General features: G+C 49.2%; 1 protein-coding gene across 4 annotated transcripts in view; it reads right to left on the reverse strand.

The window, feature by feature from the left end:
* Positions 1-15,179, reverse strand: part of REEP1 (receptor accessory protein 1) — a 100,635-nt gene that overhangs the window by 3,626 nt on the left and 81,830 nt on the right. For 2 of the 4 annotated variants that reach the window (XM_077843181.1, XM_077843180.1), the window contains exons 6-8: positions 11,308-11,485; positions 6,969-7,004; positions 1,718-1,869 (exon numbers count right to left, since the gene is read on the reverse strand). In XM_077843181.1, the coding sequence (XP_077699307.1) occupies positions 1,718-1,869; positions 6,969-7,004; positions 11,308-11,485 (366 nt within the window). The remainder of the gene's footprint in view (positions 1-1,717; positions 1,870-6,968; positions 7,005-11,307; positions 11,486-15,179) is intronic. The other 2 variants (XR_013349198.1, XM_077843182.1) reach the window with 1 other exon arrangement.

Genomic DNA, 15,179 nt, shown 5'->3' on the forward strand with positions numbered 1-15,179 from the left:
GCCCTCCTTCCAGGGAACACACAAATCACAGAAGTTACTTCTGCAATGAAAGAAAAGGAAACCTCTGTCCTGGCACAGCACTCTAGGCTGGGGGTAGGGGCAGGGCAGGGTGGGGGCAGTGACACAGCTGGCCCCAAACTACTCTCAACCCCTGTCTCTGTCCACTTCTCTCCCCTAATTTTTTCTGTGGCACCCTTCTATACCTCTGTTCCTTTGGACCCAAAGCCCTTCCCTCCCTTCTCCATCTTCCTATTTTAGGACCCAGCTCAAAAGTCACTCCTGAGCCCCTCTGGCCACAGCCTCGACACACATACCCAGAGTCACCTTCTTATAGGGTTTTGCACGTGAGAGGACATCAGGACTTTACACCTATGGCGGAGTGTGCTTGATCTGCTCCCTGTCTCTCCCTCTACACTGTGAACTCCCCGGGGGCCAGGCCCACCTTTGCTGTTTCCCAGTAAGTAGTTCAGTGCCTGGAAGGCACACAGACGGGAGGGAGGAGGAAAGAGAGAGAACAAAGCAGGAAATACAAAGCTCTGGCCTTCCACATCCTGAGTCCTCAGGACACCTTTCTGATTAGGAAATGTTTACCAGCCACCTCTGGATACAGTAAAAGAAGAATCAGAGAAATCTAACTTTTGGTAACCTGTCTCAGGCTAATGAAACAGTAAAGCAGGTTGTGCAGCTTTAACAAAACAAAACCAGAATGGTACAAAGGCTCAGACCCTACAATGTTTTGGGCACTTTCCTTGTGAGAGCTGAGCCCCTACCCCCAGCACAGGCCTTCCAGGCTGTGATGGACAGGGCACACCCAGAACATCTTTTACCAAAACCTCTAACTTCAAAACTGATCCATAGGGGCCCCGCCCTGGAAATGAATCTGTTGAACTCACATACACAGTGGTGATAACCACGGTCTGAATCTGAAAGGGACCGATAGGCCATGGTGCTTGAGTAAGCAAACATTTCAGTGCATTCCCTCATCTAAGTCTCCCAAAGGTCTCTATGTTGAGGATAGGGGAACTTGCCTCAGATGGACTCTCAGGCCACAGTATTCAGCAGATGGGCCACAGGAGAGGAGACGCGAGGGGCACAGAGGAAGACTCGGGGGTCCCCAGTTTGGCCCGCTCCACACCTGGACCCGAGCCTGGTGACTCCCTGTCCACATCACAAAGCAAGGCCCCAGAGGCTTTAGGTTTGGGCCTCCCATCCACATCCTCAACTGGCCAGAGTACATGTATCTAGTATAACTGGTTCGGGTCATTTTGGAGGGCTGTGCCCTTTCACTAACATGTTACCAGGATCTGCTTTGTACCAGACACCATCACTGTGTCTTGGAGATATAGTGACAATCAGCTTTATTTATAGAAACCTGTCAAGTAACACATTTCCTGCCCCTAAGACACACATTTGGGGCGCTTTTCATTCACATACCATCTCAGGTTAGTGGTTGCACATTTTTCATTTTTATTTTAGGTACTATATCACCTCTCTTATTTCTAAATAAAACGAGCAGAGTCCTTTTTTGCCTCTTGGCAGGTATCTGGATGCTATCTAGTGGTCTGTCCTGTTGTTTGATGGAGAGAGGTCTTCCTACCCCAGGCCCTTGGGAGATGCTGGATGTCCCAAGAGCTGCCAATCCTAGGACCCCCAAATCTCCAGTGCAAAGCCCTTGTGGGAACACATGCTCCAACCCGTGGCCCCAGACATCGTGTACCTCCAGGGGAAACTCCGTCTTTCGAGGCGCCTTATACTTGTACATGAAATCCAGCAGGTCTTCCTCCTCCTCATCGGAAAATGCCAATGGGTTTTGGACCTGGTGGGTCTCCCAAGCCTTCACACCACCCTCATTCACATCTCCCTCAACCACTTAATGTCCATTTAAAATCTATACAAAGGAGACAAAGTACAGCAGGGAGGGATCAATGTAGAAAGGAGCAAGGAAGGGCAGGCAAGGTCAAGGTTAGGTACACAGCACCACAAGCCTGTTAGGAAAGCCAAGGTCCCTACATCTGAAGAAGCAGCCAGCATCCTCTGGGCCTCCCTGCAGGGTGGTCCCAGGCTGTGAGGGTGCAACTGGAAGTGGGCAGGCACTGGGCACAGGAGGTTCCAGAACCTACTGATAAGCTACCAAGGGAGGTGGGGGTACTGCAGCCCCAGGAGAAGGAAGACGCTGTCTTAGCTGAGAGGTGTCAAGCCCTGCAGCTGAGACCTGTGATGCCACACTCAAGAATGCTCAGGGAAAGAATCTCTTCTAGAATGGATATGCAGTGATTTCAGAGGGGCCTGGCAGTTTCCTCTATTCCACAGACACGCTATGTTGACAGTGCCTTACACTTGCATATTTAGCTCCAAGTGCTCTTTGAGATAGGATGTCAAATGCCAGGAAGCCTTAAGAGAGAAACTTAAGCAAAGCTATGTAGATTTTTCATTTCCAAGGACAAATCCCAGAGAAGCAAAGAAACCTAGTGGAAAGAGGATCTGGGAATACCCTTTCCCCCAGATGACAGCAAGACCTTGATTAAATCCACAGGGAAAACTCCAGAATTAATTCATGTCGTTGAATGCACAGTATTTTTTAAAATGTTCCATGCTTAAGTGTATATTCCATGTTGTCTGGCCAGGTGGTCCTATTTTAGTCGAGATATAAAATATTTCCTGCACGTACCCAGCTTATCTGACACTCAAAGAGATAGCATTCTATGTTTCATTATGTTTCATATAATTGTGTTTACCTAGAATCACAGACTGTAGGGGGCCCTCAGATCATCTGGTTAACCAACCCCAAAGCCTGCAGAAAGAAAGTAGAAGTCTTTCTGGAACACCCTGCTACTGCTCCTAAAAAGTCAGTCACCAAATGTGTTTCCTCCACCACCAGGGGACTCGCTAGACTATAACACAGCTCCAGACTTAACCAGGTGTGGGTTAGGTTAAGTAAAACTAACAGGAGACCCTCTAATCTTGAGCAGCTTTTCCAGGTACTGCTGCTGTACTCCCCAACAGCCAGCAGGAGGCAGCACGAGCGCTAGGTTGTCTGAACCACAAACTGCAAAGCTGACTTGTAGTCTGGGAGCGCCGGCTCCGACAGCGCCTGGGTAAGGGCCAAGACTTAGACCATTAATCTTCCTTTTATTTTTTATTTTTTATTTTTATTATTATTATTTTTTTTGCTCCGTGCATCCCCCAACCTGGGTGGTGGGATGAGGTTAGCTTATCCTCTGGCCCTGTCCTAGGCAGAATACTGACATCATCGTAGAGTTTAGTTCTCAAGTCAGACCTTGACACCGTCCACAGAGAAATTCCTTCTGGACACAGATACCTCCTGCCTAACAGGAGGAAAAAGAAACAAGCCTGCCTAGAGCCAAAAGGCCTCAGCCTAGGGCAGAAACCACAGAAGCAGCCTGGCCAGCTCTGCCCCAGCACGAAACTGCATCCTAGAGCAGACTTGGGGACTGGTTTGAGTGCCTCTGCACACGTAGTTCCCTCCAAATCTTGGTCCGGGGTTTTCCCTGCGCTGTTGCTATCCACTCCTTAATACTCTGATCACTCCCAGAGACAACTCTCGTGCAAGCTCATGGCCACAGCCACCACCTCCAAGCCTCAGGTGATGGCAGCCAAGGCCTTGGGCCTGCAGAGCTGCCACCCTAGTGCCCAAGGTGGGGTGGCCTCTAGGAAAGCGCAGGAGCCCCTGCTCTCTGCCGCAGCCTTGGCCAACATTCCGACATTCCTATTAGCAAGTGTGTCAGCAGGACTAAAGTAGGCTGGCAGGTGGCTCTACCTCTTCTCTGTGCGGTGGGGAGGGCAGGAGGAAGAAACTGGACAAGTCTCAGAGCCCTGGGAGGCCTGAGTAGATGAGTCTGCACCGAGCCCAGGCCGCTCTACCCCCGTCGTGCCAAACAAACCCCCAGGTTAGCCGACACATCCCACACAGCACACATTAGTGGGAGCCATTCACGGAAGTCAGCAAACGTGTCGAAGGAGAGCACGCCCATCTGGAACACTTACATCCGCGTCGCCGACAGCCGCCGCCGAGGAGAAAGAAAACAATATTCTGTTAGGGAAGGGTCTTTCCGGATGAAACGATGAACCTCGTAGGCACGTGTGAGCATGTGGGACCACGCCCAGGTCCACACCCAGACACACCGCCCTCACTCCTCACGCTAGGACGGCTCCTGCTGCTATTGGAGGAAACTTGGGCTGCCCTGGACCACACTCAAGGCCAATTCTCCCCGCCTCTCTCTCTCTCTCTCTCTCTCTTTCACTGGGATGAGTAAAAGGCATGACTTTGCTTTTTAATATGATGTCCCACACACTTTTTTTTTAAAACGGAAAAATGTGCATCTCTATGACTTAACTCTGAGCAGTAATACAGACTTCAGTTCTACATTGCATCAAGGCAGGTAGAGAGAAGAGGGAGGAGAAAGGGCAGCTGGGCAGGAAGGAGAGAGAATAACAAAGAGACCCATGCCTGAAACAACAGGGAATCCACTGACAGAGGGGCAGGAATGGAGCCGAAGTGGGGAGAGAATGTTCTTCTGGGGTCTGAGATGTACAGATGAAAATCATCTCAAGGGACCAGGAGTGCCCTCTGACCAAAGTGTCTGTGACCCCCTAAAATCCTCTCCCACCCAGCACCCTTCATTTGCAGAGATCGCCATACTTTATGGAGGGGACTGAGGCCTGGGGACTCTCTCACCATCACAGAGGGACCTAGTATAGACGAACCCAGTTCCTTGCAAGTAGACCTTAGGGAAACTGGGAAGTATGGGGAGAACTCTGGGACACTGGGTGTTAGAAGGCCCGAGAAAGGGAGGGCTGGGGCAAAGACTCCCAGATCACAGCTCTGAACAAGGCCACCCCAGCTGGAGGCCCCACCCCACCAGCCTGCTGCTCACTCCCCAATGTCTCCATCCCCACAGCTTCCCTGGGGGCGTGGGAGAGGCAAAGTCTACTCAATCCCTACAGTCAACTGCAATTCTATTGAAATGCACTGGAAATGCAGCCTCTAATCTGGAAACCCTCGGAGGTCACCAAAGGTGAGGGCTCCCCAGAGAACAGCACAGAGCAGTTCCATGAGGAAGGAATGGAGGAGAGGGCAGCTTTATTTTCCCTGGTCCCCCAAGGGATAATATCACAGAATTAGAGGCTTTCAGAATGGCTCACAGAATTTATTTACAAACTCAAAATTGGTGAATTGTGAGAAATAATCGCAGTCGCCTGAGGTGGCTGGGAGCTCAAGGTTGGTCCCTGTGAACCAGGTCCAAATACTAGCCTCTAGCGCAGCAATGCAACCCCTCCATTCCTTCCTTTCTTTTTAAAATCGAGATATGATTGACATGTAACATGTTAGTTTTAGGTGTACAACAGAATCATTTGAGATATACACACACACACACACACACACACACCATATAGACCAGTATGTGTATCTGTATATCTGTCTCTCATGTGGACTGGGAGGCCTCTGAGGCACACAGGGCTGATCAGTTAGACACCCTCCACCCACTGTCCACTTGCTTCACTCTTTTGATGGTCAGTTCACTTTGGGTTTATGGTCTCCCAGACCCCCAGGTCTTCTATAGATTTTCAAAAGCCTTAGAGAAGTCTCATAAATGAAGAAATGAAGGGAAACCAGGACACTTCTGAAAACACAGCTCATGCCCCCTGCTCTTACCACTGTGGGAGAGATGGACGGCCATGCCTCAGTGGCCCGGCTGCTGGGGACATGGGCAGTAGCACAGTAGCGAGGACCTTGCCTCCCCCCTCCCTCTCCTTCCCGCATGCTGGCTGGCAGTTGGAGGGGTGTCCTTCTGCCCTCGGAGTCAGAGGCAGCTCTGCCATGGGGGGCACTCCCCATGGCAGGTGAAAGGGGAGGTGGGCCAGTCCAGCACCATCCCCCCGTCAGAATGTGCCTAGTCAAGGTTAGGGCAACAGCAGGAGCAGGTCAGGAGAGAACATGGCCAAAGGCGGGGTGGCCATGGCTACACCTTCCTCTCAGGAAGGGCAGCAGCAGGAGTCCCCATCCAGGCCTGGGAAATGCCAGGCTCCTCCCCTTTCCCTGAGGTTTCCTGGCTGCTTCCAGCTATAATAAAAAGCCTTTTCACAGACATTTTCACAACCACTTAGTGAGGTGAGGAAGCGGGATCCTTAGGTCTATTTTAAGATGACGAAATCAAAGCTCAGCATGGTTAGGTGGTTCACGCACAATTCCATAGCTAGTGAGTGGCAAAGCAGAACCAGGGCTCCCTTGGCTGCACCTGGACCAAAAACTCTGAACTATAGGGAGGAACTATCATCCTCTATTGCTTCAGAGGACCTGGGTAGGTTCCCACGTCCTCATCACCAGAGCACAAGGAAATATGACTCTGCGGTGGTTCTTTGATATTCCTCTCTTCAAGAGGTGGAGATGAATCCTCCTCCCCTTGAGCGTGGGGTGAACCTAATGGCTCACTTCCAACAAACAGAAGAAGACAGAAGTGGTGGTGTGTGACTTCAAAGTCTAGGTCCTATCCTAAAACACACTGTGGCTTCCTGCATGTCCTCTCTCTCTATTGGATCACTCACTTTGGGTGAAGCCAGTCACCATGTTGTAAGGACTCTCAAGCAGCCCCAGAGAGACCCATGTGGGAAGAACCTGAGCCTGCAGCCAGTAGCCACAAGAGAAGCATCTTAGGAGTGGATCCTCAAGGTTCAGTCAAGCCTTCAGAGGACTACAGCCCTGGCTGACATCTTGACTATAACTCTTAGCAGACTCTGACCCAGAACCACCTATTTAAGCTGCTGCTGAATTCTTAGCCTGCAGATGCTGTAACAGAATACAGGTTTGTCATTTTAGGTGGTTAACCTCCTGACTCCCCCCAGACTATGCAGCCGAAAGGGAGCCCCAAGGTCAGGTACCAGCTTATGGTTAGAACCTCCTCCTGAGGCAAGAGTCCAGCGCACCGCACAGAGGCTGGCTGCTTACTCACCTTTCCGGGTCCTGCAGGTAGAGCAGCAGGTACACACTGTGGGGATGGGGGACATCATCAGTGATATCCCTCACTTGACAGGAGCTAGCCCCAGACAAAAAGGGAGGCCCCAGTGAGGTGTGGGATTCCAGTGTGTTCAAATATAGGGGTCCCAGGGATGTGGGTCTCTGTAGAGACACCAAGGTGGAGGATGAGATCATTCCAGCTTCAGCTTCCTCTCAGGTGCTAGAAAATGCCCTTGCCTGGCCCACAGAGATCAGTCCTTGTGTCCTCTGAGAAATAAATCCAACCACACCTGCCTACACAGCCCTCCTCTCTATGCCTTCCAGTTCCAAATGACCTCCAGGAAACCTTCTCAGACTGACCATTGCCGCTCCAGAGTGCTTAGTGTCAGTCATTTGGTCAAAGACCTAATTGGCTGTTGCCTTGCAAACTCCACTGGTCTGGGTGAACAACTGGGCCTTGGTATACAGCAGGTGCTTACTAAATACACGGTGACCGAGTATCTCCAAATTCATGGAAGGCAAGGATCATTCTTTTAACATCCTCTGCACCCTTCCTGGGTTCAATGCCAAGCTTTCAATAAATGGTGTCTAACAAAATTCTATGAGGGAGGGAGGGCAATGTGTTCCTGGAAACTCCATATTGTTATTTTACACCATAGGCCATGTCTTTTTATTTTATATACACTGTTACATAATATCTCAGTTGGCTTTGTACTTTTCTCACTAGGCATCATGTTCTCAAGATCTGCCTGTATGTACATTGAAACTGTTGCCTCTGCCCAACCACGAATACAACTCCAGGGGTCTAGCCACCACTTCTTACCTGTCCGCTGCCAGGCTGCCTTCAACAACTGCCACCTGTCCAGGGTTTGCAAATTCTCTTGTTTTCTCTCCTTACAACCCTAAGATCTAGGCTGAGTAGGGATAACCGTACCTTCTTCTCAGAGAAGAAAGCTGAAGGGAACTGTGCTCATCTTCCGTGCCGAGCTCAAATTCTCTGGTAGTGATCACCTGGGGTATCATTCTGAGAGAGGGTCAGAGGCTGAACCTACACCCAGTGGGAGCAAATCTGGCAACTGCCTGGCAATGTCTGCCTTGCTAGCACAGCATCTGCTGCTCTGCAGAGGCCCACCCTGCCAGGATGGAAGCCCAGACTCAGGCCTCACCTGACCATGCCCAGTGTCTAAGGCCCACACAGCCAGTGAGGGAGGGGACACGAGCCCTTTGTAACTGGGCCTCTTTGCCAGACTTCCTTCCAGGTACCTCGATCCCCAAATGCTCCAGAGCCTCTATTCTGAGTGCTTCTGCCCCAAGCCCTGGCCCTGGGTCATCTTTCACCTATCTGTTTTCCTGAGAAAACTTTTATTTTAGGCCCCAGAACAGCTGGAGGGAGTGCCACATAGTCCCTGCCGTCCCTGCTGGGTCAGCACCTCCCTTCCCAGTCCCGAGAATCACAGGTGCTGTGGCCAAGGGCGAGCAGTGGGGAGCACAGAGAATCACAGATGCTGTGGCCAAGGGCGAGCAGTGGGGAGCACAGGTGGGTTGCAGCCTGTTGCAGCACGGCGGCGGGTTCTCTGGTTCTCCATGAACTCCCCCAGCTGGCATCCAGAGTGACCCTCCTGCCTCCTGGAGTGTGGCGGAGGGCAGCGGGCATCATTGCTAATGTAAGGCAGCAGGCCAGCACCGAAACAAAGCATCCCAAACCCACTTCTATCTAGTGCTGGTCTGGGAAAATGGTCAAAGCCCAGGAGATGCTTCCCATTGCCTTCAGACCTTACCAGCATTCTCCCCTCCCCAAATTCTGAGGCTGCCCTAAATAATACACCAAGGAGGGGTCTAGGCAGAAGGCCTGGATCTGGTCCTGTGTGGCCTTAGCACAGTCCACGACCTCTCTGAGTCTCTCATAACTTCCTCCACCTGGCTCACTTTATAGTGACAACATAGAATCTATGACAACATAGAATCATTCAACTTTGGTTTGGGCCTTTCCAGTGTCAGGCACCTCGCAAGGCAGCCCATTTCCCTCTTGGACATTTTCCTATTACAAAGTGCTTTCAAAGGTGAATAAGATTATAACAGGAACAATAATAGCAGCTATTATATAGAGTGCCAGACATGATCCTAAGCACTTTTACAGGATTAGCTTACTCAAATCCTTAAGATGACCCTACAAAAGGGTATTATTATTCCTTGTATACAGATACAGAATCTGAGGTTCAGAGAGGGTAAGAGCTAGCCCAGGTCACACAGCTAGTAAGCAGCTGCCCCCTTGGAACTTAACCCAACTTTATCCCATTGGTTCCCGCTCTGCCTCTGAGCCTCACAGAATAGGGACCTGTTTTTCTTCCAAATAACAGTTTTTATTTGAGGCTCTATAGCCAATAAGCTGAGCAAAGGTAGAGGTAATACCCAATTCCAGTTCCTATTCATATTTCTGAGACAGTGTCCAGTAAGTCAGAAGCTGTAGATGCTCCAGGAAACCTAGTCGGTCAATGGGTGAGACCCAGGCGGCACTGGCCCAGGAGTCAAGAGGCCCCAGGAGAATACCAATCAGTGGGTGACCCTGGTGACCATTCCCTTTGCTGTGGCTCTGTCTCTTCATTGGTAAAGCTTGAGGGTTAGACTGAATGATCCCTGAGGTTCCTTCCTGCCTGGCCTTCTGGGAGTCCATTCTAAATTCACCTGGGGGAGGGTTCATTCAGGAGATAACCTCACCCCTACAGCCAAACTTCTACCTTCCCAACCCTGCCAGAGTTAAAACATTTCCCCTCCTACAAAAAAGCCACAATATGGGGATCCCTGGGTGGCTCAGCAGTTTAATGCCTGCCTTCGGCCTAGAGCGTGATCCTGGGGTCCCAGGATCGGGTCCCACGTCAGGCTCTCTGCATGGAGCCTGCTTCTCCCTCTGCCTGTGTCTCTGCCTCTTTCTCTCTGTGCCTCTCTTGAATAAGTAAATAAAATCTTTAAAAAAAAAAAAGCCACAATATTCAAACCTGGGGCCAGGATAAAGTGGGATATTTGTCAGAAGGGAGGAAACTGATGGACATCTGCCCTGGGTGTGTGCTGTTCTCTCCCTGGCGGGGCATGTGAGTCATCATTCCTAGGGCAGCCGTGGGGCCTCTTCTTTCCCACTCCTGTCCATGACCCCTCAAAGTCAGCTGGGGTCTTTGAGGCTTGGGGCCAAGATGCCCCCTGCAGGGTACACCTCATGGCACAGGGTCAGAGTCCAGGTGGCTGGCATGGCCCTGTTTCTATGTTTAAGAGCAGGGTAGCCACCAGACACATATCACAGCCACAAGCTTCAAGAGGGTGGTCCAATTCCCATCCATGAGGCTCACTTTTCCACCAAGGGTGAGCAACAGAAGTGGCAATCCAGAGCTATCTCCTTCCCCCCTTCACCATGAACCCAGCAGTGCTCAGCTCCTGAGAGCCAAGGTCTCCGAATCTTTCCAAGGAATGGTCTGGGAAGATGTGAGTCCTGGCCCAGGTCCCTACCCGCCCTAATCCATACCCGTGCCCTCTGTAAGCCTGAAACCCACCAATGGATCAGACACCAGTGGGTCACAAACATGACTGCACCTCCACACCACCACATATCTGGGTCTCATCCCAGACTTACCAGATCCTCTGGGGATGGGCTCAGGACTCTGCATGTTTAACAGGGTCCCCAAGCCGATCCTCATGCAAGCAACCTTATGTGAGGCATTTGACAACCAGAGGTAGACATTGGTGATAGAGGTGTGGTTTCCATAAAGCCATGGCCTCCGCAGGAATCAGACCTCAGAGCTAGTATGGCCCATGGCACATAGCGGCTGAGGGTTAGCATGGTGAATGGGGACTCAAGGATGGGAAGAAATGGTACAGTGGGGAAAGAGGACAGGAAACATTTATGTAGGGCAAAGGGATCACAAGAGCCATAAGTCCTGGGTGGGTAGGAGGAGACATTCAGGTGCTCAAGACAGGGAAGCCCTCCTGGGAGTATAGGGTCAGACAAGAAGAGAACAAAGAAAGCTGCCTTGGTCCAGGTCCAGCTGTGCCTGTTGCCTCCAGGCTTGGTTCAGGCACCCCAACCATCCCCAAAACCTCAGATAATCAGATGGAGTAGACAAGGCCCTTTGGCGTGGGTGGCCTAATCCTGCCCTTGGTCAGAGTCCCCAGGCCAAGCCTCCCATCTGGGCCTGAGTGGTGCTCTGCTTCTCAGCTGGCCTGGCGTGATCTGATGGACATCTGTGTTGAGGGCAACTCCAGGTGACATGCCATGTGGTAGACTGGGCCGCTCTCAGCAAAAGCAAGGCCTGGAAACTGGAAAGGGGGAAAAGTGAAATGACACCTACCTGAGCTGCCAGCACTCTCAGAAGCACTTCTGGACATCTTCGGCTGGCCGTGTTTGCCACTGGCGCGCCCAGACCCCGGTGGTGGGGGGCTGGAGGGGGCAGGGGTACCATCACCCCTGATGGTGGTGAGGTCCTGCATGCTGAAGCTCCGGAGTCTCTCCGATAAGGCACCCTGTCCCTGGATACAACACAGGAGGGGGCACACATCAGGGGTCTGCCCCACAGACCACAGGCAGTTGTCGGCAACAGACACAACAAAGGCCAAGAGGGGTTCTGACAGTCAGCAAGGTGGAACTCAAGACCTGGAAGGACTCTGCAGAAGGGCAGATGCCTGGTGTACTTGCTGGAAGCACTGAGAGGGTCAAGGTCTGGAATATTCCAGGGCTTCCTGTGGGTCTCAACAATTGTTCCTCTGGCTCCTAGCTCCTTCGTCTCCTTCAGATGCCCACATCACATGATAAACTAGAGCCAGAGACAGACCTAGGGCCAAGGAAATGACTACTGCCTGCAGTTCCTGCTCTTGAGGAGTTGTTTGCTGCTTCTCTGGCTTTACATAAATAAAAATCCCTACATAGCCACATTTTGCTCAGTTCCCAGTACACAAGGATCTGGTCAGAAAGATCAAAACCTAATAATCTATGTGTTCAGTCCTTACTCTTTTCAAAGGAAATAAAATTCAGCCAGTATATTTTAAAATGTATGACAACAGCAATTTCTCTTATCTGTTCATGTTACTGTTTATGAGGCACATTTACTTCCACTCTCGCATTTGAGCTTCATAAAATACCCAAAAGGTAATGAATCAGGAAGGAAAAAAATGATACTAAGAAAAAAAAAAAAAACCCTGCTGACTATAACCACTTCATATTGAGAGAGCCACAGAATTCATCTCAGGGGAAAAATTGTTCTTTTGTTTAGGAAAGCAAGATCAATCCATTATACTTATGAAAGGGAAGGTCCTTGCTGTCTGGATGAGAGAATCTGTGTCAGAGTGAAAAGGATCAGAGTGCAGGCTCAGGGAGAGCTGCATTGCCTCAGGGGCACCTCAGGGGCTAGAGGGGGAGCTAGTGTTTGGGGAAGAAGGACTCTGAGAGGGGGCTAAGGGCTGGTCATAGACTGGGGTTATTGAGAACTGGGTTGGGATTTGAGCACAAGGAGACAGGCAAGTAAATAACCACCAAGCAAATAGATGAAGTTGGGCATCATCAGAAATACTGGAGGGTGTGCAGACTTCTCACAGGTACATGGGGCAGCAGGGGGTGAGGGAGGAGGTATTTTATTTGGATAATGAAGGCAAGAGTAGTCCTACAGGGCTGGAGGTCTTAGGGACAATAAGGCACAACAGATAGAACAGAACCAACAAAGCAGCACAAAATCAGTGGGAACAGCTAACAAGAGGGCTCTGGGTTAGGAGTGGAATTGATGAAACAAACAAGGAGCACAACAGCTTAGTAGGATGCCTTCGACATGATAGAGGGTTTGGAGGACTTTTTTCATTTTACTTAAGGGGGAGAAAAAAGCAATGAAAATGGCCAGCAAAGCAAAGCACAGCAGTTCACAGAAGTAACTAGTCAAAAAGCCAGTTAGATAAAGGAGTAAATGCAGAATGAGTTCATTAGAGGGAAGGGGGAAAACAAAAGGAGCTTGCAGACAGGTCTAGAAGAAATGTCAGAATAAAAACAAAGATGCATTAAAGTATGAAAAAGATCAGTGCTCAACCTACCAAAGATAAAGAACATCTCTAGGAAACTAACAGCAAAAAAGAAAATTATTTAAATAAACAAATATATACAATTAGAATTTTAAGTAAGAGATAATTGCCCTGGTGGCCTCAGACACCACTCTGCACGATGGCGGCCAAGGGGTTGGAGAGCTTACTTTCTAGACATTAACAACTGTGTGTGTGTGTGGTGTGTGTGTGGGGGTGTCTGTGCCACCAAAGCCAGGTGGGACTAGCTGCCCAGTATAATCCCCTCCAAAATCTATCAGCCAATGACCCACAATTATTTCATAGGGACTTAAGAGAAATGAGAGGACCATAGAACAAAAATGGATTCTGAAAAAAAGTAATTCAGTGTTAGGTTCACACCCAGGAAGACCACTTACTGGTTCGCTTTCCATCAACCTCCCGTTTGGTCACTTTTAAGAATTATTTATCAAGGACATTCTCTGGGCAAGACACTGAGCTAGGTGTTATTAGGAAACACCAAAAATACAGCTCAATTTTGGACAAAATGTAAATAGACAAATGCACAAATAACCACACAAAGGTGCCATATCAGAAACTACAGAAAGTGAAGATTAAGGGTTCTAGAGTCAGACCCAGAGTCAAATTACAGTCCTAGTACTAATAGCTGGATGACCTCAACCTCTCTCTGCCTCAATATTCATCTCTGCCAAGGAGCATCCACATGGTAAGATTAAGGTGAGAATTACATGAGATTATGCCCATATAATATCCATTATAAAGCCCAGTGTGTAGCAAGCATTCAAGAAATGCCAATTATGATGATGGTGAGAATGATGAGGATGGTGATGAATCCGGATAGTGATAATGGTGGTGATGATACTACTGCCTGAGACACACAGTTGCTGTTGAAATAAAAAATCACAAGAGCACATCCGGCCAGCAGGACAAGGAGGGGGCTTCATGACCTCAAACCCAAATAAATGGTCAAGGACTAATTCCATCAATGTGTCTGCCAGCCCCTGCAAATGCTCAGCAATGTATCTGAGAGCAAGCAGCAGCAGGCACCATACATGTGCTTTTCGGCAAAGCACTCAATTCCACTCACAGAGGCTAGCCAGCCTAGCTCCAATATCACTAGCATCATGAAGCTGGAAGTGGCAGAGGTTAGGAAAGAAAAAAGGAAAATAATAGCTCTGTATCAACACAGTCCTGACTCAGGGGTAATCATAGTGGCATGGATACAAGAATATTGAAAACAAATTAGCCTTTATCTGTCAAAACATTCTGAGATGGTTATAATTGATATGGCTCTCATTTGTAAACTTCTTAACCCATGCTTAGTCTCCTCTCAAAACTTCATTCCCATTCATGTTCCACAAACCCCAAATCCACCCTGTCACTTTGGCTCTGCTCTGGAGAACCTCCGTTTTATTATTCTGGGTACAACCAAGAGTTGTTCACTGGTACTCGCAAAGTTGGGTCCCCTGTTTTGGGAAAATAAATTCAGATCCCCTAAGTCTGTTAAAGCTTAATACCATCTTCTCCATAATTCAATGAGCCGCATTACTATATTAAAGCCTTTGAGAAGTCCTACAGTGTTTCAGGTTAATTTGCTATATCTCAAAAGAATTTTCCCACAGGGGTATATACTGTTAGTTGGCCATCCAAAAGTCATCCCAACCCCATTCTTGACATAATGGGAAAAAAACAAATTTCCCAATCTCCCTTGTAGCGATGGATAGCTATGGGATGCAACTCTGCCCAATGGAAGATAAGGGGAAATCTGCTAAGGGATTTCTGGGAAAGGTGTTTTTCTCTTCTTATGAGAAGAAAGGCCTGATCCTGCTCCCTGTTTTCTGCCTCTGAGTGTGGTGGAACTGCCATTCTCGTGACTAGGAGACTCACAGAAACACCCACCCAGAGCCTTGACATCACTCACTAGAATAACTAGAGCACTCACTTACACCTAGATTCATTGTAAATGATTTTCATCAATTTCAAGACATATATTTTTTCATCTCTGAAATGGGATGTGTTTTACAATTATTGTTGCCTTGACATCACTGTTATTGCCTACATATGAATGCATTTAGTTGTTATTGCCATGGCATGGACTGGACAACTGAGCTGAACTGAGTGTTCCATTCAGAAACCATTAAGAACCACCTGAAGAAGAAATGTG

The sequence above is a fragment of the Canis aureus genome, chromosome 12 (assembly GCF_053574225.1).
Source record: "Canis aureus isolate CA01 chromosome 12, VMU_Caureus_v.1.0, whole genome shotgun sequence".
NCBI classification, from domain to species: domain Eukaryota; kingdom Metazoa; phylum Chordata; class Mammalia; order Carnivora; family Canidae; genus Canis; species Canis aureus.